The sequence below is a fragment of the Felis catus genome, chromosome A1 (assembly GCF_018350175.1).
Source record: "Felis catus isolate Fca126 chromosome A1, F.catus_Fca126_mat1.0, whole genome shotgun sequence".
NCBI classification, from domain to species: domain Eukaryota; kingdom Metazoa; phylum Chordata; class Mammalia; order Carnivora; family Felidae; genus Felis; species Felis catus.
This window is the reverse complement of record NC_058368.1, coordinates 113,312,258-113,337,033: the sequence shown is the minus strand read 5'-3', so window position 1 is coordinate 113,337,033 and position 24,776 is coordinate 113,312,258. Positions and strand designations below refer to the sequence as shown.

General features: G+C 45.5%; 1 protein-coding gene across 2 annotated transcripts in view; it reads left to right on the top strand.

Annotated features, from left to right (window-relative positions):
• Nucleotides 1–24,776, top strand: part of SPOCK1 (SPARC (osteonectin), cwcv and kazal like domains proteoglycan 1) — a 519,342-nt gene that overhangs the window by 426,264 nt on the left and 68,302 nt on the right. For both annotated transcript variants that reach the window (XM_023255519.2, XM_023255527.2), the window contains one exon: nt 4,221–4,335. In XM_023255519.2, coding sequence (XP_023111287.1) covers nt 4,221–4,335 — 115 coding nt within the window. The remainder of the gene's footprint in view (nt 1–4,220; nt 4,336–24,776) is intronic.

Here is a 24,776-nt window from a genome sequence, read left to right as displayed (position 1 = left end):
AGACTGGGCGGGTCACCTCCTGGGTTCACTTTCGTGAAGCGCTCTGAGAAGGAAACGTGTGTGAGGTGCCTTGAGCATGTTCTGCCCAGCGACAGTCCAGGACTCTGGTTCAGAGCTGGGTACCCTGTCCCCTCACCGGCAGGTACTCAGGTATACTCTCACGTAATCCACTTAGCAACTTTCCCTGGGAGGTGGGAGGCATGGGTAGAGCTTGGTTGTCACTTTGATAGAAGCATGGAAACTTTGTTTCATATTTTACCGTAAGATATTTGATACACATGAATGTACGTGTCTTATTTATCTCAGTTGCCAAGCCCAGAAACAAAAGAAAAGCCTCAGAATCTACCACTAAGCTTGTGAAATAAACCATTCTCCGTTTTCGCAGCATTTCTGTGGGTTCCCATCTGATACCATTCTCCGGCCCCTGCTCCAGAGGTAACCCCCATCTTGGCATTCGCCACCCTACCCCCCATATGTAGTTACGCATTTATAGGTATCTCTAAATAGCGTGTTTTGATCTTTATAAAAAATGGAATTGTAGTCCTTTGAGCTTCATTTAAATGCCACATACTGTCCCGGGAGATAAAAAAAAAAAGCGTATCTGTGCCCTTGAAACATGGATTTTTCACTGGTGCAGATAAATCTTGTTTTCTCTGGTGGCACCTCCCTGGGGTCAGGGATGAGGCCAGGCTGCCTCCACAGATTGTGACAGCGGCTGTACACGAGAGGGGGTCCTGCGGCCAGCCAAGGAAGCTGAGTTACTAGAATTACAGTCCACAGGGGCTCTCAGGCGAGACCAGGCCACCCAGGGGAACGAGTGTTCGGGGCAGCTGGGAAGCAGATGGACAAGCTTCCGACTCCAGCAATAGATGGGGGTGAGTGGGGAGGCGGCAAGGCCGGGGGCTGGATGTGGAACTCACAGAGAAGACTCAGGCGACAGGTGCGGGTCAAGGATGCTTCACCGTGGAGATCCCGAATACGGAGCTGCAGCACCCGTGTTCCTTGTGCAAGCAGATTGGTCACTCCTGGTGGCCCCAGAACAGGTTTAGAGCAGCACAGTGGGCAACACCACCTTCTGTCTTTGCCATTTAGCAGCTATTTACTGAACACCTACTACATGCCAGGGCTAACACAGTGACTTAGACCTTTTCCAGCTGATAAGTACCTCATGGCCTAGTAGGAAGTCAACGCTGTTACCTTTTAGTAAATTATGTGTAGTAACAAAGGATCTCTAAACATCAGTGGCTTACGAGACCAAACATTAATTCCTGGCTCATGTTGCATGTTAGCCGTGGGTTAGCTGCAGCTCTGGTCCCATGCCCTCTGTGTCTCAGGCCAGAGGAGCAGCCCTTATCTGTCCCATGTCCTTTTCATGGTAGAGGGAAGAGTAACAGGGGTGATGAAACCAAGAAGTGGTCCTTGAAACCTCTGCTCAAACCTGGCCTGTCACGCCTACTCACGGTTCACTGGCAGAACAAGCTATGTGGCCAGGACTGATGTCACCAGGGAGGGGAAGCCCATTTCCCACGAAGCATAGATTCGTCTTTCAGGGTGACCGGAGAATGTTTGGGAAGAGTATGACACCTGTCACAGATACAAACAGGTGATCATAGTAACAGGGGGATAAGGCTTGATAATAAATGTATTAAGTTTTGCCTTTATAAAATGCATTTTCACGTACAAATGTATCGTTTCCCCTAAATGAGCTTTAGGAGTTCTGTTGAGAAAATAGTTGGAGAACTGCTTGTCTTAAACAGGATTGTTCCAGAGCACTGGGGCAGTGGAAGGAGGCCGGACTGGCCACAGTAGTCTTCTCTCTAGCCCCAGGCACGTGTTCACAGGCTGCACTATTTGAGAAGAGCTTTCTGACACAGGTGACCCACCTGCCCCCTTCCTGCCTTCCTCTTGGCTTATCTTCTGTCCATCAAGCGGTCAGCAGGCACATCCCACTCCTGTGGGTCTTTTTCTTGTGCTGTATCTCTATGTACACATGACTCCTGCCTCCCTTCACAATCCTAGCCACATGGCTTTATTTTATTTTATTTTATTTTATTTTATTTTATTTTAATATAATTTATTGTCAAATTGGCTTCCATACAACACCCAGTGCTCATCCCAACAAGTGCCCTCCTCCATGCCCATCACCCACTTTCCCCTCCCTCGCACCCCCCATCAACCCTCAGTTTATTCTCAGTTTTTAAGAGTCTCTTATGGTTTGCCTCCCTCACTCTCCGTTTGTAACTTTTTTCCCCCTTCCTCTCCCCCATGGTCTTCTGTTAAGTTTCTCAAGGTCCACATATGAGTGAAAACATATATATCTGGCCACATGGCTTTAGAAGGACGTGCTCTCTTTTGCCTTCTCGTTAAGTCTGTTGAAGTTGGAGGTCTGGGCCATGGCCCCCTTTCATACCGTCCCCACCCCTGCTGCTACCACACTGGGCACGTCCTGGACGCCTAACAAATCTGTACAAAAGGCAGTTGCATTGAGCGGAAGTCATCTCCCTGTCGGCTTGTCTGTTTCTCTCTCTCCACACAGGTAGCCGCTGTGTGGGTGACAGTTGGAGTTGCACCGAGTGACTCCAGTGCAATCAGGACCAGGTTGGAAGCACTCTGGCCCTAAGTCTGCAATCCATATGGCGACCGAGTAGCTCCGCCCTCACCACGAGCCAGTGTTCATCTGAACTCACATGTGCTGCTTTGCAAAAGCCAGTGGCCTGGTCACAAGTTTGCATTTGTGTTTTCCCTCTTTTCATTCTTTTAAAAGCTTCCCTGTGGCCCCTGGTAAGAACTGTACACAAAGTTGGGTGCTCAGTAAACTTGGCCAGTCTCCTCTTCCTTTGAGCCTCCCCTGGATGGAAACACGGTTCTAGGCCCATAGGCCTTTGCACAAGGCTGATTACACACAGGTCTTGATCCTGAGAATTTTACGGGTGGAAAAGGAATGATGGTCAGACAACTGAGACCGAGGCCGGTAGCGACATGGAGTAACAGTACAGCCTGTCTGCTCTCAGAAGCCCATTCCTATGGCAGAAACACTGCTGTGGGACCAGCAAATATCTAGCCCTGTAGTCAGACACAGCTTTGAATCCTCCCTTTATGGCTTTCGTGAACCTTTACGTGTTATTTAACCTCTCTGAGTCGGTTGCTTATTCCTTAATGTCAGGTTGCTAAAAATGCTATTAAATTGTTGTGCTCTCTTGCACCTGCAAACGTCCTTTCTTGCTTGTGCTCTGAATCAGTTGAGACTTGAGAATAAGAGTGGAAGAAAGAGCGAAACTGGCCGAAAGTGGCCAAAATACTGCCACCGTTGGTGACCAAGGGTTGACAAGAGGAGATTGGGCCTTTGGGCTTTAACACTGAACCTGAGAATTAAGCGGGTGCCTCCACTCAGTCCCAGGCTAGAGGCAACCACAGGCATCCTCTGGGGGAAAGAGTGTGTGAAACTCAGGTTTGGGATGGTGGAAGTGAAAGCATTCACTCCTCGCTTGCTCCAGACAGGAAGAGGCTGGGCCTCACATACACCATGCCTATGTGCTCACTAGATGGTTACTCTGCCTTCCTACCTAGGAAGAGCATGTGAGCAGCTGAGAGGGCCTAGGAGTGCTGCACTGGGGCAGAGGCACCCTAGGTAGGAGTCAGAAAGCCTGGGGAGGTGGCGTTCTGCTGAGGGGGCGAGTCTTTGTGGACCCTTGGGATGCCAAGATGTCATTTCGGATGAATACTTTTATTATGTTAGCCGTTAAATTTGCATTTACCATGAGTAAAGTAAGCCCTCCAGTGCTCTGTGGTGATTTTGGATATTACCCTACGCATTTGGAAAGACATAAAAGGCCATTTCTTATTTAGCATTGTACGCTGTGAACCTTTACCTGAGATGGACGCCTTCGTTCTCTTTATTCCCTGTGAGCCTAACCAGTTGGAGAGGTACTGGCTGTTTCCTAGGGAAGCCAAGTAGTGCTCTGCGTTCTTTTTTTTTTTTTTTTTATGTTTATTTATTTTGAGAGGGAGAGCGGGAGAGGGGCAGAGTGAGATTGGGATTGGGAGAGAAAGAACCCTAAGCAGACTCTGTGCTGTCAACGCAGAGCCCGACTCGCGGCGCGATCCCACGAACCGCGAGATCGCGACCTGCACCGAGATCAAGAGTCAGGAGCTTTAACCGACTGAGCCACTCAGGCGCCCCTGGCTGCATTCTTAAAGCCTGTTCTGTCTCTCTTTTGCAGTGCAAGTTGGAGTTCCATGCTTGTTCCACTGGCAAGAGCCTCACCATCCTCTGTGATGGGCCCTGTCCGTGTCTCCCGGAGCCCGAGCCGCCTAGACACAAGACAGAAAAGAACGGTGAGTGGGAATTGCAGGAGCTTCCGTGGAAGGAAGTTTTACATGGCCCAGCTGTGCCCTCATGCCAGCAACCTGGCATTTAACACAGCCGTTCGAGCCCACGCGGGGCGCGGCGGACAGACTTGGCAAGTACTACAGCTTGTGCAGGAACTTGGAGCTGAACGGCCTTCAGCTACCATTAAAAAGAAAACGAAGAGCTTGAGAGTCTTTGAAAATAATTCTCTTAGACCAGGGTAGGCACTAGGCTCTTTGAGAGATCAAGTTGGCTGTGGCGTGGGAAGAGCAGGTCTTTTGGCCTCTTCGAACAGGGTCCGCCCTGGGGTGCATCTTGGTCTTCCTTGAACTTTAATCTCTAAGTCCTTTGAACTTCTCAGGGCCAAGTTTCAAACCAGAAACCGTAGAGACATCACAACCGTGGAGAGTCTTTTCCCCCCAAAAGGCACTTCTTTATTAATATGATCTGCTGGGAATGCAGCACAGAGCCAGGGGCACATGAAAGGAGAATACCTCTCCAGGGGCAGCTGATTCTCTTCCGTGGCCGAGAGGGGAAGGAAAGGTTGGGCTTATTTGGGTGTTTCGGTGACGGAGAAAGTCAGGCCATCCCAATGGCCGTGGCCCCTTTTCGAGCCTTCCTTGATGAGGCCCGAGATGGAGGTTTGCGTTTGCCTTCTGTGGAACTGGGCTTTCTCCCTCGTAGCTCTTGTTGCATGGAAAATGTTGCACGTTTCTGTGTGTGAGCGAGTGAGCGAGTGAGTGCGCATGCACAGATGCCCCTTCTAAACCATCTTCTGTTGGTAATGGGAGAGGACGATCAGGGTGTGTGTGTGTTTATATGTTCCCCTCTTGGTGGGTCATATTGCCTTTTCCAGGGCACATAGGTGAAGATGTTGGAATGTGCATTTGTTCATGGTGGCAACCACAGGAGTATTGTGTTAAGATGCTCTTTGGTGGGGGCGAGGGGTGCCTGGTTAAGCCTCCAACTCTTGATTTTAGCTCGGGTTATGATCTCATGGTTTTTGAGTTCAAGCCCCACATCGGGCTCTGCACTCACAGTGCAGAGCCTGGTTGGGGTTCTCTCTCCCTCTCTCTCTCTCTCTCTCTCTCTCCTCTCTCTCTCCCTCTCTCTCCCTCTCTCTCCCTCTCCTCTCTCTCTTTTCTTTCTCTCTCTCTCTCTCTCCTCTCTCTCTCCTCTCTCTCTCTCTCTCTCTCCCCACCCCTCCCCTGCACTTGCACTCTCTCTCTCTCTCTCTCTCTCTCTCTCAAATAAATAAACTTTAAAAAAAAAAAAAAGAGGCTCTTTGGAAGGTTTGGCTTGGAACGTGGAGGGAGTTTGGAAACCAGCGCTGTGGTCACCAATAACGTCCGTAAATTCCTCTTGATTACCAAAAGCTGATTGTACGGTGTTTGGGCCTGACTCATTTTTATAACTGCAATAAGAAATGCTCATTCATATGCATACACCCCCTTGGAATGTGGCCAGAGAACCTAAAACCCTGTGGTGTAAAGCAGCTGCCAAATCCAGAAAATTCACTTCTGTCTGGGGAGTTCTTAATAATCTTAAAAAGTTATAATAGTCTCTGTTATTCCAGTTGGGTTGTTTACTGGTTGTATTTACACTTCTCTTCTGAAGGGAGGAAACCAACCCGAGAAAGTCACCTCCACCATTTTGCCTGTGATATCTGTACAAGGGGGTGAATTCATCTCTCCTCAGGGTCTCCCAAATCCGCACAGGCTTCCTGATTTGCCATGATGAGGTAACAGACTGGTTTTCTGGGGAGGCTTTGGGGTTCTCCAAATGAAGTACAACACCTCTTTGTTTTCTTTCCTTTTTTTTTTTTGAGTGAGCTCTATGCCCGGCATGGGGCTCGAACCCCCTGTTTCTGAGATCAGAGTTGTATGCCCCACTTGACTGAGCCAGCCAGGCACCCCAGTGCGTATTTCTTAATGATGGGCTTGTCACACCTGATTAATTGAGATTCATTCTCAAGTACGACACTCGAGGTCCAGCCTTGTGTGTACCGTGCATTTGTTTGATTATGTAGTGGTAAAAATCAGAACAAAGTCTTACCGCACCTTTGCGAGTAACTGCATTGCCATTAATAGTAAAGAGACTCTGAAAAGAGTATTGTTCACGAATCCTGAAAGGTCAGTGAGAATAAGAAAGCCATTTAAAAATGTTTCAAGTGAAAATGTTGGAAAAAGCGTGAACTACTAGGTTAATAGTAAAAGATGAATCAGGAAGAATGAGAAGGGGCTTCAGACACCTATCAGAAATGACGACGATAAAAAGTAATACCAACACTATCCCCAGACAAATAATCCAAATTATATTTCCTTCATCAGTTCTTTTAGTCCTGCGTAATTATTTTTTGTTCCGCTGGCTTTTGGGTCAGCAGTTTGCTTTTATGAAGTCATCTGCCTCTGCCCTGGAAAGAGCCCTGGAACTCAATACTGGCTCTCCTCTTACCTGGCAATTGTCTAAGAAATATCACCTGGGAAGCTGGCAGTGATGAGTCTGTTACTTGAAGTATCGATCAAACTTTGTCCAGTTCTTTCTGTGAGGGTTTGAGACCGTCCTCCTTGGTTTAAGACACATTTTCTAGATGGGTCTTAGTGCGGAGTTTTATATAAGCCTGAGGGGGAAGCAGAAACTACCTGCTGATAAGACTGAATGGCTGTAGTTAACTTATTCCATATCCAACAACATCCTCATGGAGGAGAGTATAATCCCCTATCAGGGTATAGGGCTTACCTATTTAATACAGATTTGATCGGTGTTCACCTGGAGGATAAGGACATATTATGGGCAGGGACGGCATTGATAAGCCCCCAGGGTCATTTTGTTGTAATGAGACATTTAAATTGATAACATTTTACCTGGACAAAGGCAAGGGAAGACCGACTCTTCCTTTGATTTGACATTTCTTTGCATGAGGCTCTCAGAAGCTGAGGTTGTAGCAGGTGGGATGAAGGGGACAGAGGGGACGGAAAGGGGAGATCAGAGGTAAAATGAAGGACACTGACCCCGCAGAAGCCGCAGGCGGTGAGAGTGGCAGCCTCTGGCTTCCTGAGACGCACTGGGGCTCTGCACCGTGTCAGGAGCAGTCTTGTTTCTGGACCTGTTGCCGACATAACATTTCGTACGCTCACAAATGGCGGTGTGTCAAAAGTGTGGCGATTAGGGGGGCGCCTGGGTGGCGCAGTCGGTTAAGCGTCCGACTTCAGCCAGGTCATGATCTCGCAGTCCGTGCGTTCGAGCCCCGCGTCAGGCTCTGGGCTGATGGCTCGGAGCCTGGAGCCTGTTTCCGATTCTGTGTCTCCCTCTCTCTCTGCCCCTCCCCCGTTCATGCTCTGTCTCTCTCTGTCCCAAAAATAAGTAAACGTTGAAAAAAAAAATTAAAAAAAAAAAAAAAGTGTGGCGATTAGGGCTGTTGTTGATAACATTTTATGTTTGATGTCATCTCCCTTTTGAACCTTGTTTCTCTGTGGTAACAAAAACAGTCATGTAGTCACTTGTAGATAAATTCTGTTAATTCCCCGTTGTATCTCAGTTGCAGGAAGTAGGGGTTGGGTGAGGGCCTAAGCCCTGCTACGTTGCTGGGAAGTGGCTCCTGGTGTTGTCTTTCTCTGGCATCCACCTGCATGGAGTTGTTAACATCTCCAGTTAGTTGGCCAGCCAACTAACTGAAGTGCATGCTCCTTGCATCCAAAGAGAGACATTTGCGATCCCAGTATGACCTGTGCTGACCATGCCCATTAGGTCATACGGAGTGCTCTTTCTTCTATGCCCTGCTCTTCTGGATTTACTAGTCCTCACACAGCCCCCTCTCTGGCCCCCTTCAGGGCCCCAGAACACTTGAGGATGTACTTCCATAACCTTTTAGTGTCAAGAGAGATTGATGAGGCTGCTGTCTCAAGCCCTCTGTCCTTGGATCTGCTTGGCAGCCATTTGTATTTTATGCAGCGGATCTTTTCACCAGGCTTGCCCCAAATTGGATTTCCAGTTGGTAGGAGAACCCAGATCCTCTTTGTTGCTGGGAGCTGGTCGCCTGCCTGTGGTTTCATAAGTGCCTCTTCCCTGCCTGGGACCCAGAGTTGGGTTGGAGACGGGGAGACCACTGGGGAGTAGAACCTTTCCTCGGGGCTCACCTGCCTCCACCACTTCTTCTCCTTCCCAAAATGTTGCTTCTTGTAGCCCCAGCTTGGATCATCACTGGATGTGAGTTGTTGAAGGTGTGTGAGGGTGGAATCTGACGCCTTTTCTGGCAAATCTTACAGCACATCTCACAGCACTCTGCTTCTCCCAGCCTTTTGTCTTTTGCATTGCAACATACCCCCTTGTTGCAAATCAGAACTGTATTGTCTCAGCTTTAAATTTTAAGAGCATTTCTAGGAAGGCAAAGCCAAGTGGTTATTTGTTCTCTTGATTTTTTTCTGGCATCTCTCCTTGATGTGGCCCCTAAAGACATTGTAGAGGGTGGAGTCATCCTTGAACATCTCTGAATATTTCCTCTCACACCTCTCAGTGGCCCTGTGACCTTGGACAAGTTACTTAATAAATAGCTTTTTAAAATCTGTCCTCTCTGTTATGCCAGTCCAGCCCATAGATTATAGAGAAATGATTGTCGAGGAGCAGGAGGAGGAGGAGGAGGAGGAGGAGGAAGAGGAGGAAGAGGAGGAAGAAAGGAAGGAAGGAAGGAAGGAAGGAAGGAAGGAAGGAAGGAAGGAAGGACGGACAGAACAGAAAAGAAAAGAAAAGAAAAAAGAAAAGAAAGAAATTACAGAGAAGGAGATGAAACTGAAATACTGTGTTAGGCATGGATTTCTGTGCTTTTTCTAGGAGTCTTCCAGGAAAGATATGAATTTCTCTTGGTATTTTCTAGTACCCAGCACCCAACCCAGTTAGGAAGTCAGTTCTTATATCTGACGTTAACTCTAGTTCTGGGGTTATTTCTGCTGCTTTTTCTTCAACCCTCAGTGAAGGGTATAAGGAATGTGAGGTACTTGTTTCTTGATTTCTTTACAGTGGTTGAAAATCTAAGGGGATGGTAGAGGTCTCTTTCCGTTAAGTCTTTGAGATATATTTAGAAGCCAACTTTTCTCCTGTTTCCAGCCTGAGCCTGTGCCCACCCTGCCTCTGCTCCCTTTTCTCACAGAAACAAAACACGTGGCCCTGACCTGGGCTTGTCAGCTTTGCTGCATCTGAAGGAGGGATTTGAGGCTCTGTCCTTGGTGAGGTGAAAATTTTGCAATTGTAGGGTATAACATCAGGAAAAGATCACGCTTATCTTCTCCCATACTCCGTTGATGGAACCCTTGAGTTCTTGATGGTGCCTTGGGTTTCCCATGAGGACCCGGGGAAGGCCTAAGGGATGGGGCCTCAGATCTCTCCCAGAGTCTCTCCGTTTTTACGCTTTAACACATTGCTTTGCCTCTGTAGGGAAAGACTTGGACCACCAGTGAGTGATCCTTGGGCTGGTCCCATTTACCAGAGAGGAGCCTGGAGGCCTAATGCGAGAAAGAAAGTTGCCCGAGGTCAGACATTGGGTAGGGACAGGGCTGTCTCAGGGCCTGAGCCTCTTGATTCCCAGGCTAGTACCTTTGTGTCCCGCCACATGTACACCCTTAGGGACTCTGCACTCGCAACAGGGTGGAGGCTCTGTAGCTGAGTTTGGTGGGAATTCGATTTAATTTCGTCAGGGTCTCACCTCACTTGCCCACATCTCGAAGTGTCAGCCATCAAGCAGAGAATGTCACTGTGCTTCCCACAACCAGCAATGTCTTGAAGGCGCTTTACAGAATCTCTCCCACTTCTCTCCTCCTCTTTCCCCGGAGGAGGAAGTAGAGAGAACATCCCTGTCTCTCAGCACAGCTCCTTCTTTGCTTCTGTTGGCACACGTTAGCTTTCAGAGAAGGGATATATGGGTCAGCAGGCAACCGGCCATTTTGCAGAAGGCTGGGACCCTCATCCCTTCCTGGCCTGACAGGTGCTGGGAGGTAGGGGCGAGGCGGGGCAAGGGGCAGGGGGCAGGGGCACGATTGGTTCAGGCCGGGAAGGAAAGGGTGCCACAGGTCTTTCCAGCAGGGTGTGCGTGCTAAAGAGGAAATAACAACTTCCCTGCAGCTGAGCTATTTGAAACCGTAGAAAAATAGTCCACAGTGATTTTCTTTTCTCAAATGGTGATTTCAACCTGAGGGCTAGATTCTCGGGGAAAAAAGTCCCGGGTTGACAGACGGTTGTCTAATTCCATTACTTATCACAAGTAGAGTCGGGGAAAAGTATTAAAACGCAAACAGGAGGTGGTGCCACAGAGACGGGATAAAGAGTTCTTCCTGGCTGTAATGTCTCAATGGAAAAATCCTAAAAGAATCCTGCTGCTGCTGCAGAGGCTCCCAGCAAAATGGAGGTTTATCTTTGTATCCAGGAAAGAACATTTTTCTTTAATGCCTATTGTGTGACAGGGTGAAGGCCCAGGGCTTGCAAACTTGCAATTTAAAAGCAGTTTGTATTAACCTCTCCATCCCCATTCAGCTTCATTCACTTCTTAGTGCTACACTGTAGCCAGAAATTAAACATGTAAAGCAACATTTAATTTTTAGGGCCTTGTTATTCTAAATGCCGTGACCTTAAAAGAAAAAAAAGAAAAACTTCAGAGTTGAATTGGCAACTGCAAAGAAGAAAAACTTTCTAGTCGGGGCTCTTGGAGTATTGAGTAACTGCTGACTTTGGCTCCAAACTCAGGTTCTTACTCTTCTGTGCGTTCAGCTCTGCAAAAACAGAGCTTCTCCTGGTCATTTGCAAGCCTACTAGGCAGCAACTGATTGGAGAGAGATCGAGCCAAAGATACGAAGAGAGAGAAGGGTCAACTGAGGCAGAGGGGGGCCACTGTCGTAACTGGAATCCGGAGAAGGTCTGTGCTACAAATTAACGGCTTTGAAAATTCACGCAAGCAGTACTCTTCTCTTGCCATTACTTGTTTAGTTTATAAATTAATGCATATTCTTCTTTAAAATCTAAATGATACGGCAAAAGTGTCTCAGATTTCCCTTCCATTAGCTTTCTGTTGCCTGCGCTTCTAATTATTTTCAGTACACATATACTAACATACTTTATAAGCCTTACTCATCCCAAATCAGGATTATGTTCTGTGTAATATTTTGTACCCTGCCCCTTTTTTTGCATCATAGATATGTCTTCATCTAAGTACACACGGATGTGTGTGTGAGGGCGTCTGTCTGTCCCCCTTCATCCTTCCTTGTAGCCGCCCTGCCTGCCCCGCTGCCTGGTACTCCAGATTTAAATATATCATGACTGCTCAGCGTTTCCATTTGATGCCCGCGGGCATATCAAGCTTAACGGCCATAATCAAACCCCTCATCTTTGCCCCACATCTGCTCCTTCCTCCTGCAGTGTTTATCATCTGAATAAATGGTGCCTCCGTATTTTGATTTGCTGAAAAAGAAGATCTTCTTTGTCTCCCATGCTATCATCCTGTTGATTCTGTGTTCAAGCCTTCTGAATACAGCTGCCACTTTTTTCCTCCACTGCCACTACCCCAGTGGTCTGCGACATCCTCGTCTTTTAGTTTGATTGCTCCCTATTTGATCTCCGGGCCCCTGCCCTCTCTTTCAAACGTAGGAGTTAAACCAGTTCTGTATAATGTAAGTCAAATTGTGTAATCCCCTGTTCAAGACCCACCAGTGACTTCCCATCTTTGTTCAGAGGTAGAGCTAGCATCCTTTCAGTGACTTGCAAGGCTCAATATGATTACATCCCCTCCTGTGTCTCTGCACCCGTCTTCTGCCGCTGCACCCTCTGCCTGCTGGGCTCTAGGCACGCAGGCCTCCGTGGGGGCCCTCAGGTGACTCCCTGGTGCCCCTGCCTCGGGGCTTCGCACTGCCTGGCCCGTCTTCCCAGACACCTGCACAGCTCGCTCCGTCCATCGCCTCTACACAGATGTCACCTTCTCAGGAACCCCCTGGAAGTTCTTACCCCCTTTCGTCCTTTGTTTTTCTCTGTGCCCTTTATCACCTTCTACCATATTAGATTGACCTCCTTCGTGTATTGTCGTGCGTTGCCCAGCTAGAATGGAAGTTCCACGAGGGTGTTTTGTCTGGATTCTCCATAGTCATTTGTCCACTGTTGAGTGTCTCTACCTCATTCTTTTTAGGAGTTGCCCTTTGTATAGATGTACCATAGCTCACAGTGTTTAAAAGAGCAACCACATGATTTATGAGGACAAGAGATAATCTGTATAAGGTGCTGACTGTGTGTACTGGGCTAAGCACGTGGTGTGTGAACGTTTCATTCTTCCGGCCAACTAATGTCATCTCTGTTGCTGGTGAGAACGTTTGAGATCTGGGGCATTCAGTACCTTGCCCAAGGCCACATGGCTAATAAATGACAGAGCAGGGATTTGAAGGCTTTTTTAGAACTTGTTCTCTTACGCTCCCATCAGACTGTGTTCTTAACCTAAACCGAACGTGCCCTGAAAGGGCAGAGTCTTCCTTTGGAAAAAGAAAAATAAACACGCACACGTGCAGCCGCACCTTTGAAACTACCCCTCGCCTTGCTTTCTGCGCTCAGAGCGTGCACTCCTTCCCGGAGAGCCCAGCACTCTCTGACGGGCCTTTTCCAAGGTGAGAGAATTAACGTCCTTGCTCGTTTTCTCCTCTTCCTTTCTGCGAGCACACTTAGCTGTCTGAAGTTTATCAAAACGCTGGCACGGGCTCATCGCTCACCACCGTATTATGCTTTTCTGATAGCTGCGAGTTTCCGACCCAGCTCCTTAAAGATAAAAATTCATTTGCAGTCTGTCCCGACGTCGACTGTTTCCCCATCGCCCTGCTATCTATCGAAAAGAAAAGATGGCATTACAATAAAAAAAAAAAAAATCGAAATTATAATCGGAAGAAAGCAAGTGGCTGCAATCCCACAAGGCCAGCTTCTTAGGAAAATGTGGGTGGGCCCTTTCCTTAGATCTGAGAGAGGTGGTGGGAACCTTGGCCACGTGGGGAGCATGGGAAGGTGTGCCAGCACTCTGACAGGTGTGGGGAGATTGGAGTGAACTCAATTTTAACTATAGAGGTGGAGTTCAAAACCTACAGCTGTTTTGTCCTCCTCCTCATTATCTTAATGGTGATGATGGCGATTCTGTGCTGCAAAAGTAAACGTGGCAGTTAGACACAGCGGAAGCAGAAATGTCCCTTTGATGATTTAACCTGCGTGATGTTGAACGATGCCGGCTACAGCGCAGAATAAGCAGTGGGTTGCGTACGTGGTTCCAGATATTCACATCGGTTGGGAGTGCAGGAAAATAAACAAAACAACTGCCCAGATCTCTTCAGTCTGAGGAGACAGGGGGAGGCGAGAGATAGAAATCCTGGTGGCGTCACGAGGGTCAAAGCGTGTGCTCCTCTCCTAACCCCACAGCGGTAGGCCCGAGGGACCCTCCTGCCGGACAAGAAGGAGCTTTGCGGCAAGAGCAGAGCAGCCTGCTCTCATGATTTCAAGGCCTCCACTGTGCTCCAGGGAGAGAGAACTTCAGAGCCATTTAGGTGAACTTCTGGGAGGTGCAGGACTGGAGTGGATCGGAGGTGATGAGAAGGACCGGGGGGTCCTTGGATGTGAGAATTCTTGCTTTCCGATGTCCCAGTGATGCAGTGGCAGGTTGTGTTGGGGGCTGGTCCCTCATACTGACTAGCTTTTGTTGTGTGGAAGGATCAGTGCGAGGAACCAGTGTAGCGCTCCTGTTACTCATGTGTCTGGGCATCCCACGAAGGCAGTTCCAAGGGTCTCTTTCCTCCCATGCCAGCCTTGAGACTGCTTTGGCCTCTTGGCCTGGCTATGCATCGTCTATGGTCGAGTGTCTTCAAAGGCTCTTTGCAAAAGGTGGAGCGAGGCCAACAAGTGGGGTGGGTCCCACCCCAGCAAGGGATGGGAGTCTCCCCACCTTCTCAAATCACTAGGCAGGGGATACCGATACTGTGAAACTAGATTTAGAAGTTCGACCAGAGAATTAGTGCAGACAGGAGATTTGATTGGAATGCTGATCATGTACCAATGCACAGGGATAAGAAATACTCCAAAAAATGCCTTACAAGAAATTACTTGAAGCCACATTAAAAAAAAAAAAAAAAAATCCTGTCATTTTACGAGGCTATTAATTCTATGGAACTATTCCCCTGAGAGGCATTACTGAGGCTGAAGAGGTCTGGATCCCTGTCCATACATCTCTCCAGATTTTAGGATTTAGGAGACTCGGTCTTAAACCGGGCTAATCCACAGGGATTGTTCAGAGCTCCAGGACTGTAGTTTTGGGAGGACAATATCGGGTCCCCCTACTCCATTGGCCTGATCCCAGTCTGTGGCCAAGTTCCTTCACAGTGGGGGTACTGCTGGCTGTCCCCAAGCACCAAGAGCTGGCATCTGCCCTTCCGTTGAGCCTCCCTCCCCTTCCCAGCCTCCCTAGGTATTAAAGGCTGGCTGCTGTGGGGTGCCTCACCTGGCAGGCTCCCGTCTGTGATTTGCACCTGTCGGTCTGTCCTCTCCCCTGGGGACGTAGGCCCCAGCCTTCCCTACAGACTGCTCAGTGGGCTGGGCACAGTGCATAGGCCACTGCAAGGCATAGGTTAGGCCATACCTTCCATCATTGCGGAAGGAATGAACTGATGGCATGTGTAGACTGTTAGAGTCTTTAAAGCACTTTCACATGCCTGAAAAAATTGGGTATCATAAGTGAATTTTGTCCCCAAGCCAAAGAGGCAGGCTCAGTGATTCCAAGCTGCCAGTCTGTGGCCTTCCTTGAGTCAGTCATTCTGGGGCTTGGCCTCGGGCTGGAACTTAACTTGTGTGTGTTGCTGGCCCCTCTGGACTGGGAACAGAAGGCAACTTCCAACCCAGCCTCAGGCAAGTCTCCTCTCTCCCTGTGTCCTGCCTCCCTAGCTTAGGAAAAGGGCTCAAGGTGTCTCTGGAAGCAAATATTTTTGCCTGGATGACCGAAGTGTAGTATCTTTTGGAATAGAACATTCTGTTCCTACTTTGCTCAGGCTCTCGTGAGAACACAGAGAACGTTTCTGGGCAGAGGGGGAGTATCTGGAGCTAGCAAAAGCTCTCGTTTGGATCGAGAGCTGCCGGTACAAGAATCCTACATATTTCTATGTTGTGAAGTAGCTGGGGTAAATACTGATTACCTCTGTGTCTAATAGGAAGCTCCAGTTCAGGAAAACGTAGTGAACGAAAATAACACCGATCAGTGACTTCACGTACCTTGCTTCCACAGTTCTCTAAGCCCTATTTAAAATCAAAATTTAGGGCGCCTGGGTGGCGCAGTCGGTTAAGCGTCCGACTTCAGCCAGGTCACGATCTCGTGGTCCGTGAGTTCGAGCCCCGCGTCGGGCTCTGGGCTGATGGCTCAGAGCCTGGAGCCTGTTTCCGATTCTGTGTCTCCCTCTCTCTCTGCCCCTCCCCCGTTCATGCTCTGTCTCTCTCTGTCCCCAAAATAAATAAACGTTGAAAAAAAAATTAAAAAAAAAATTTAAAATCAAAATTTAAAGCTTAAGGCGCTGTTCTGACAGCTAATCTCTTTTGTTTCGTTTTCTAAAATTGAGGGCACTGATTGAGTTTGGAGGTAGTGATGATGTGTCTTCATCCATCCATCTGGTCATCTTTCTTTGTGTCCATCTGTCTATCCCTTCATCTGTCCATCTATCCATCAGTCACCCATCCACCATTTATTAAATGGCTACTCTGTGCCCAGGTCCTGTGCTGTCTCTCCCCTAAGTGGGATAACAACTCTTAATATCAATAATAACGTCGTTCGTGTATCTTCATGTGGAACTCACTTATGTCCCAAGGTGACAGTTGTCTAGAGCTGGGATGTTTCCTATCTTTTTATGGATTTGGGTTTATAAGTCTGCTATTCCAAAGGCTTTTTATTGCTTTCTGAGTACTTTGTCATACTTTTGACCCACTGCTATTATAGTCTCAGTGGTCAGAAGGGCTAGACTTCATCTCAGGTAGTTGAGACAAGGAAACTAACTTAAAAATATTGAACTGTTACATTTGTAACCATTGATACACTGGCATTGTCTAAGCACTAGATTATGACCTTGAAAGCGGGGACTTTGTCTCACTTATTTGTCATTATATCCCTAGCCTAGGGTCTGTTGAATGAATGAACACAACTGAGTATAAATATAAGTTTGTAAGAGATGTGTTACACATTTCATTGGAGCAGTATTTAAATAAGCAAATATCCAGGTTAAATTGGGTGCCTTTCTACCTGGTGTATGTTATGAGTTACTGATTATCCTACCTAAGGTAGAGACAGACCTACTTCTGGGTTTACTCTGAGACTTCTGATTCAGGTTGGCATCTAAAGTCTCTGGGTCATTTTCCCCAGTCCCTTTTTGTGATAACCACAGCTGAATACTTTGCCCTCAGGAGTCCTGCTGTTGTTGTCTCTTTGCCCATGAGCAGTAGTTAGGGGAGAGGTCACAGTCATGGTCACTAGCATACCTACTGCCTTCCCTTTCTTATAGATGGGTGCTTTCCATCAGACCTCCCATGAGTCCTCAACTATGTATCTACAAGTTTGGGTGCCAAGTCGTTCATACTTACTCTGCCCCATTATTTGCCTATCAGGTACAAATGATAGAACTCGCGAGGTGTATACTTGTCGGGTGCTAGAGAAAGCATGGGCTCTGGACGCAGGCAGTCATGAGATTGAAGTCCCGCCCTAGGACTTACTAGCTGTGGCTTTGGGTGGGCCGCTTAGTTTCTCCGAGTCCCCCTTTCCTCATCTGCAAAAGCAAAGTAAATAAGGGCTATTTGCAGAGGTCATTATGAGAGCGAAGTCGATTCCAGGACATAAGTATGAAAGCAGCTGGTTCTCATAGGTGCTCAAGGAGTATCAGTTTTCACTCTTTCATTAGGTTAATACACACACACACACACACACACACACACACACCACCCTGTGGGCGGGAATAACTTGATCTCCTCTTTGTGCAGTTTGGTAACACACTGCCTTTCCCAAAGACTTTGGGGTTCTAGAACGTCTTGCCAACATGTAGCAGGCACTGTTAGCTGTCTTTCCCATTCTCAGCTCTGGTTTTCTTTGAGGGCGAGTGTGTCCAGCATTGTTCCCAATGTCCCAGTCTCTCCTCAGCTGAGGACCCTTTGAGTCAGTCCTACCAAATTAGACCCCAGTGAAGCCTTCTGGAGGTCACTGAGAAAGTTTTCGCTTTCATGCACAGCTGTCCCTTTTTCCTGGAGAGGTTTGTGTGATGCTTCAGCAACCATTTTGTGACCACAAGGTGAGAAGCCTGTGGATAAAGTCTACCCGCTGAAAATGACTGAGCAGAAACACAGAAAGAATGTGGGTCCAGGCTGAACTGACATCCTTGCTGCCTATCTCCTAACTTCTTATGTCACAGAGTAAAGTTCCATGAACATATGCCACTGTTAATCAAGTTTTCTGTTACTTGCAGCTAAACACATTTTCTTTTCTTTTCTTTTTTTTTATGTTTAGTTTTGAGAGAGAGAGAGTGCAAGCGAGAGCAAGCCCAAAAACAGAGGAGGGGCAGAGAGAGAGGGAGACACAGAATCTGAAGCACGCTCTAGGCTCCAAGCTGTCAGCACAGAGCCTGACACGGGGCTCGAACCCACAAACTGAGAAATCAGGACCTGAGCCAAAGTCAGACCCTTAACCAACTGAGCCACCAAGGCGCCCCTAAACACATTTTCTAATCAACATAGAACACGTTCCTTTTAAATACCATTTGCTTCCAGACAGGCAATATTGGCCTGAGGCCAGGAGCTCCCAGGGAGTCAAGGACAATGACATCTTGGTATCTGGGGAAGGGGAGACCTGAGATGGCATCAGGAGCATCACTCAGACTGCAAGGAGATACTCTGAGTGTCTCAGAAGCATCGTAGGTTCCAGCACTAGACGCAGGGGCTTAGGTTGGTTTGTAGTGGGAACATCTGACCTTAAGTGAAGTATGGTCCTGTGTCAGCCGTTCCTCATCCCTTGCAAGGACTACTCGTAGGGAAGCAGAAAGCATATTCCAAGGTGCAAACTAGCCAGGCGTGTTGAGCTGGAACACGCTGTCCGTGAAGGTGAGCAGAAGGAACCGCCCAGCTGGAGCAGGCAGCTCTGTGGCCAAAGGGAGTAGACACCTATAGATTTTTTAGTAACCTTAAAAAAAAAAAACAAAACTGCTGGGTTATACCTTTTTCTTAGCATTTGGGAAATTCTGAAAAACACAAAGAATAAAGGCTGAAAATTGCCTGTGCTCTCCCGAACTCAGTATAATCGTGTACTACCTTAAAATATTTATTATTAGCTTAATACTTAATAATATTTCCATGTCATCAATTATTCTTTTAAAACTTGATTTTTAATGGCTGTGTGGTGTCTGATTCTATAAATGTACTGTAATTTTTATAACTAGTCCTCTATTATTAAGCATTTAGCTTCTCTCTAATTTTTCATTATTACAAACACCACTTTTGTGAACATCATTGTGTATTAATTTTGCACATATCTTAATTATTTTCGTAGGCTACGTTCCGAGCAGAATTGCTGGGTACAAGGATATGCAGCTTAAAACTCTTTTGTTGTTACACACTAGCACAAATTTCTCACGGAAAAAAATATACCATAAGCAATGTCTAAGAATGCCAGTTGAAAAGACACTTACTATAATTTGTTTTAAGTTTATTTCTTTATTTTGAGAGACAGAGCATGAGCGAGGGAGGGGCAGAGAGAGAGGGAGAATCCCAAGCAGGCTCTGTGCTGACAGCACAGACGAGGGGCTCCAACTTGTGAAACTGTGAGATCACAGTTTCTGAGCAGAAATCAAGAGTCGGACGCTTAACCAACTGAGCCATCCAGGCGCCCTGAGACTATAATTTTTAAAATAATTTTTGTACTTTCTTTAGTTAAGATTTGAATGTGCTGTACATAACCCACACTCCAGTGCTCAAATAGCAGTGGTTTAAGCACAAGACGGTTTACTTCATTTTCCTAGAAAACAAGTCAAGTAGTAGGATAATGAGGGCTGGTATGCGAGCATCTGAATCATCAAGGACGCTTTTATCTTGTTACTCTGTCAACCTTAGGGTGCATCCTCTTGGGCCAGCATGCCTGCTAGAGCTCCAGCCATTATACCTGTAATCCATTCAACAGGGAAAAGGGAAGAGCAAATACGGGCACACTACTTTTCTTCTAGCAGACCTCTGTGAATCTGGATGTAATCCTCCTTCCATCTCACTGGCCAACTCAGTCTGCATTTTTTCTGAGTCTCGTTGCACGACCCTACCTGGATGGTGAGGAATATAGACTTTTAAACTAGAAAGCAACAAGCTCTCTAAAAAGCAAAGTTCCTGGTATTAAAGAAAAGCAGAAGAATGGATGTTGGGAGACAATTACCTGACTCTGTCAGAGGTTTATTTATTTATTTATTTTTACTTCTTTGACTATGGTGCAGATTTAACTTTATGTTTTCATCGACATGAAAAAAAAATACAGGCTATTTATAATTCTTCTGTATGAATTCTCTCATATACCCTCTGCTTTCCCTTTTAGGGTCTGAGTCTTTTTCTCAGTAATTTATAAGGGGATTGTTTTACATATTAAGGATATGAATCCATCGTATATATTTCACATTTTTTCCGCCGATCTGTCATTCGCCTTTAATGGTGTTTTCGGATAGACTCAGGTTTTGATGTTCTCACCCAGGCAGGTCTATCATTCTTTTCTTTTGGAGTTTCTGGCTTTGATGTATGCTTAGAAATCTCTCCCCAACTCTGAGGCCAGATAAAAAGTTCAGCTATGTTTTCATTTTGTTCTTTTCATGGTTTGAATTTTTCATGTTTGATGCATTAGGCCAGTGGCATTTGAACAGGAAGAAATAGTTGATACTGTGAGCCAGTGTAGTGAAAGCTTCCTCCAAGCAGCACTCATTCTTACTCTACATAATGCTTGCTCTTTCCTACTCTCTGTCATTATCCTTCATATTTTAGAAAGCTGTGTTTATAACCCACTCATGGATTGTGACCACGAGTTGAAAAAATACTGTTTTAATCAATCTACAGCTGATTCTGGGGTGCACTATGAGAGAGAGAGTGACGTGTTCTTTTTTTTTTCTCTCTCTCTTCTAAATAGCTAGTTTTCGTAATGGTTTTTACTCTGTAATTCATCTTTTCGTGTAACAAGTTCCTCTCTTTTCCACAATTTTTATGGCTCTTCTCGCCTGTTCTCCCAGATAATATTAGAAATCATTTTGAAAACTTTCAGAAGATGAGATTTAGATTGAATTTCAAAGTAATTTGAGGCAAGCTGATAACTTTACAGTTAAGTTGTTCCATCTGGAAACACGACTCGTCTCTCTTTCCAAATTTCCTCCGGAAATGTCTGCAGTTTCCTTTCATAGAGGCTCCTGTATTTCTCATTACATCTATAGCTGGAGAGTGGATGTTTGGGACTGCTTTTTGTGAATGAAATCTGTTTTCTATTTTTGTTAAAATTATTATTTCTTTCAAATAGGAAGTCTCGACTCTGATGGTTTTTTATTTTATCGTTTTGGATTGTCTATCGCAGGCAGTCTCCTCCGGAGATAATGGCCATTTTATCTTCTTTCCCATGTGGGTTTTAAGATAGAGCTGCCATTTATTGATTACTCACTAGAGCTAGACATTGTGTATTGTATGTATGTTTCCTTTAACCATTCTGAAGCCCAGTGATAGGTGGTACTCTTCTCTGCACTTTAAAGGTGAGAGAATGGACTTTGGCTCATTGAAATGGCTCGGAGTCACATATCTAGCAAATAAATAGCAGAGCCAAGATCAATCCAACTGAACCCAATCAATCAACTCCAGAGCCTGGGCTTTAATAAAGCACTTCATTCCATTAATCACGTGTACGCTAAACCTCTTTTTTTGTGTCTTATTGCTTTGGCTGAAACTTCCAGAATGGAGTAAATGATACTGCTTTACCAAGAAACCCATAGGATAGTGACTTTACGTTTTTCTGGGGCACAAATTTGAATGAGGGCTTGTGAAGGCCTTTGCACAGTTTGTTTCTCTGTGATTGGGTTGGGGAATGCCTCATCTGTCACTAGCACAGAGGCCTCTCACTTCCTTGGGTTCATTAATTTTTGTCATTCTTCGTCTTCAGATCATTATGGACCTTTTTAAAAAAAAATACTTGGGGTGCCTCGGTAGCTCAATTGGTTAAGCGTCCGACTCTTGATTTCAGCTCAGGCCATAATCTCGTGGTTCATGGAACCGAGCCCTGCATCTGGCTCTGCACGGACAGTACAGAGAGCCTGCTTCGGATTCTCTGTCTCCCCCTCTCTCTGTCTCTTCCCTGTGCTCTCTCTTTCTCTCAGAATAAATAAATAAACATTGAAACAAGTAATAGATCAAATACTTTATTTGAGTAAATCGACACACAATGTTGCATTAGTTTCAGGTATACAACAGAGTGATTCCACAAGTTTATACGCTCCGCTCTGGTCATCAACGGCATAGGTACTCGTCTGTCTCCATACGACACCGTTACACTATCACCGCCTGTATTCCTTACATTGTGCCTTTTACTCACGCGACTTACTCATCCCGTAACTGGTAGCCTGTGTCTCCCTCTCCCCTTTATCCGTTTTGCCCATCTGCACACCTTCCCCACTCTCTCCCATCTACCTCCCTACCTCTGGCAACCATCAGTTCTCTTTATTTATAGGACTCGTTCTGCTCTTTGTTTATGCATTCGTTTGATTTTTTTAGATTCCACATATGAGTGCAATCATATTACCGTATAGTATTTGTCTTTCTCTGTCTCATTTATTTTGCTTAGGATAATAGGCTCTAAGTCCATCCGTGCTGTTGTAAATGGCAAGATTTGACTCTTTTTATGGCTGCATAATATTCCAGTGTGTGTGTGTGTGTGTGTGTGTGTATGCGTGTGTGTGTGTATGCGTGTGTGTGTGTGTGAGAGAGAGAGATTTTGTGTGTGTGTGTTCATGCTTGTGTATGTATGTATATATATATATGTATATATATATATATATATATATATATATATATATATACACCACATTTTCCTTATTCGTTCATTTATCAATGGATACTTAGGGTGAAGAACCCTTGGATATGTTGGTGGGAATGTAATTTGATGCAGCAGCTATGGACAGCGACATGGAGGTTCCTCAGAAAATTAAAAGGAGAAATACCCTATGATGCAATAATTCCACTACGGGGTATTTGTCCAAAGAAATTAAGACACAATTCAAAAAGATGTGCATCCCTTTGTTTATTGCAGCATTATTTACCATAGCCAAGGTAGGGAAGATCACTATGACCCTTTGATTTCCAGAAATTGGTATCCAATAAAATTCTATTTCCTGGACTCATTACTATAATGTTCTTTTTTTTTTTTTTACATAAGCTTTTTATTTTAGAAAAAGTTTTAGATTTACAGAAATACTGCAGAGATAGTAGAGTTCCCATAAACCCTGCTGCCCCTACTTTCTCCTTAGCATCATCTTACATTGGTGTGGTACATTTGTCACATTTAATGAACCAATATGGATATATTAAATCAGTTAAAGTCCATATTTAGATTACCTTAGTTTTTACCTCATTTCCTTTTTCTGTTCCAGAATCTCACCCATGATACTACGGTATATTTAGTCATTATGTCTCCTGAGGCTTCTGGTTAGAACATGTTCTCAGATTTTCCTTGTTTTTGATGACCTTGACAATTGTGAGGTATACTAGTCAGTTTTTTTTTCCCCAGAACGTCCATGAGTTGGGGTTTGTTTGATGTTTTTCTCATGATTAGACTGGAGTTACGGGTTTTGGGGAGGAAGACCACTGAGGTACAGTGACATCGTTGTATCACATCAAGGGTGCCTATTATCAGTATGGCTTAACGCTGTCAATGTGAACCTTGATCACCTGGCTGAGGTGGTATTTTTCAGGTTTGTCTACTGTAAATGCTACTCTTTTCCTTCCTTTTCATACTGTCCACTCTGGTGGAAGTCACTGTGCACAGTGAGTGGGCAGTTAATCCTCCATCCCCTTGAGGATGAAGTGTCTCCATAAATTATTTGAAATTCTTCACCAGAGATTGATTTCTTTGTTCATTCATTCAATCATTCATTTATGGATTCATAAGCATTTATTTTGTACCTGAGGTTACAATCCAATACTAACTATTAAATCAGTTGTTCATTCATTCAATCATTCATTTATGGATTCATAAGCATTTATTTTGTACCTGAGGTTACAATCCAATACTAACTATTAAATCAGTCCAATCCTAAGATTTTGTTGTGCAAATTATTGCAGCTTTGGACTTGGGAGCTCCTTCTCTTGGGTCCTTTGTCCCTTTGATATACTCTCATTTTGTTTATTTTATTTACTTATTTTTGGACACTTGTTTACTTTCTGGTGCTACAAGTTGCCTCAGGCTCATCTCGTCTATTCCTTATCCCAGCCATTTTGCCAGGTAGCCCTGGTTCCTTTAATTGGAGAATCGTATTAGAAACCAAGATTTGGGCAACTCGGCACTGGGTGTGCTCATTACTACTAGAATGTTGTTTCTCTGCCTTCTCAGCCGACAGGGCAAGGAAGTATATGTGTGTATACTGATAAACATATGCATAGACCTGTAAATTCTATAGGAATCCATCCTTATCTATATTAAGCTAAACACGAATTCATAGTGATGTCCTCAACTTGGATCCATGAGCACATGGATCATTCTAGCCCCCTCCCTTGTTTGTCTTTAATTTCCTTCTCCATCAGTGAGAAACTGGGCTCCCAGCATCTGCAATCCGTTTACTTAATTCTTCAGTTCCAATATGCTTGTAGAGTGGTCTCAGGACTGTTAACCCCTACCTCTATGGGAAACGACTTTATCAGTCAGAGCACAGTGCTTATGTCATTTTGCCTTTAGTCTTACAGTCTCCACTTATTTCCAAACTACTCAGGTCAGCACGTTTTGTAATCCATGTAGATTGTGTTTTCACATTTTGCATTTCATCCTAGGGTCTCCCGACTTTGTAAAAGATTTTCGAACATTGGCATACATTAAGGTTCCCTTTCTGCTACAGTGTTCTGTGGCTCATGACACATTTATATTGTCATATATCCCCCCCCCCCTTACAGTATCATGAATAATAGGTTCACCACTCTGAGAAAATTCCTTGTGCTTCACTTTTTAACCACTCCCACTTCCCCACCTCAAATCCCTGAGAACCAATGTACTATCTCTATGGTTTTGTGTCATAAAAATGGAACCATTCATTGTGTAACCTTTTTTTTTTTTTCATTTTTTTTTTCAACGTTTATTTAATTTTGGGACAGAGAAAGACAGAGTATGAACGGGGGAGGGGCAGAGAGAGAGGGAGACACAGAATGGGAAACA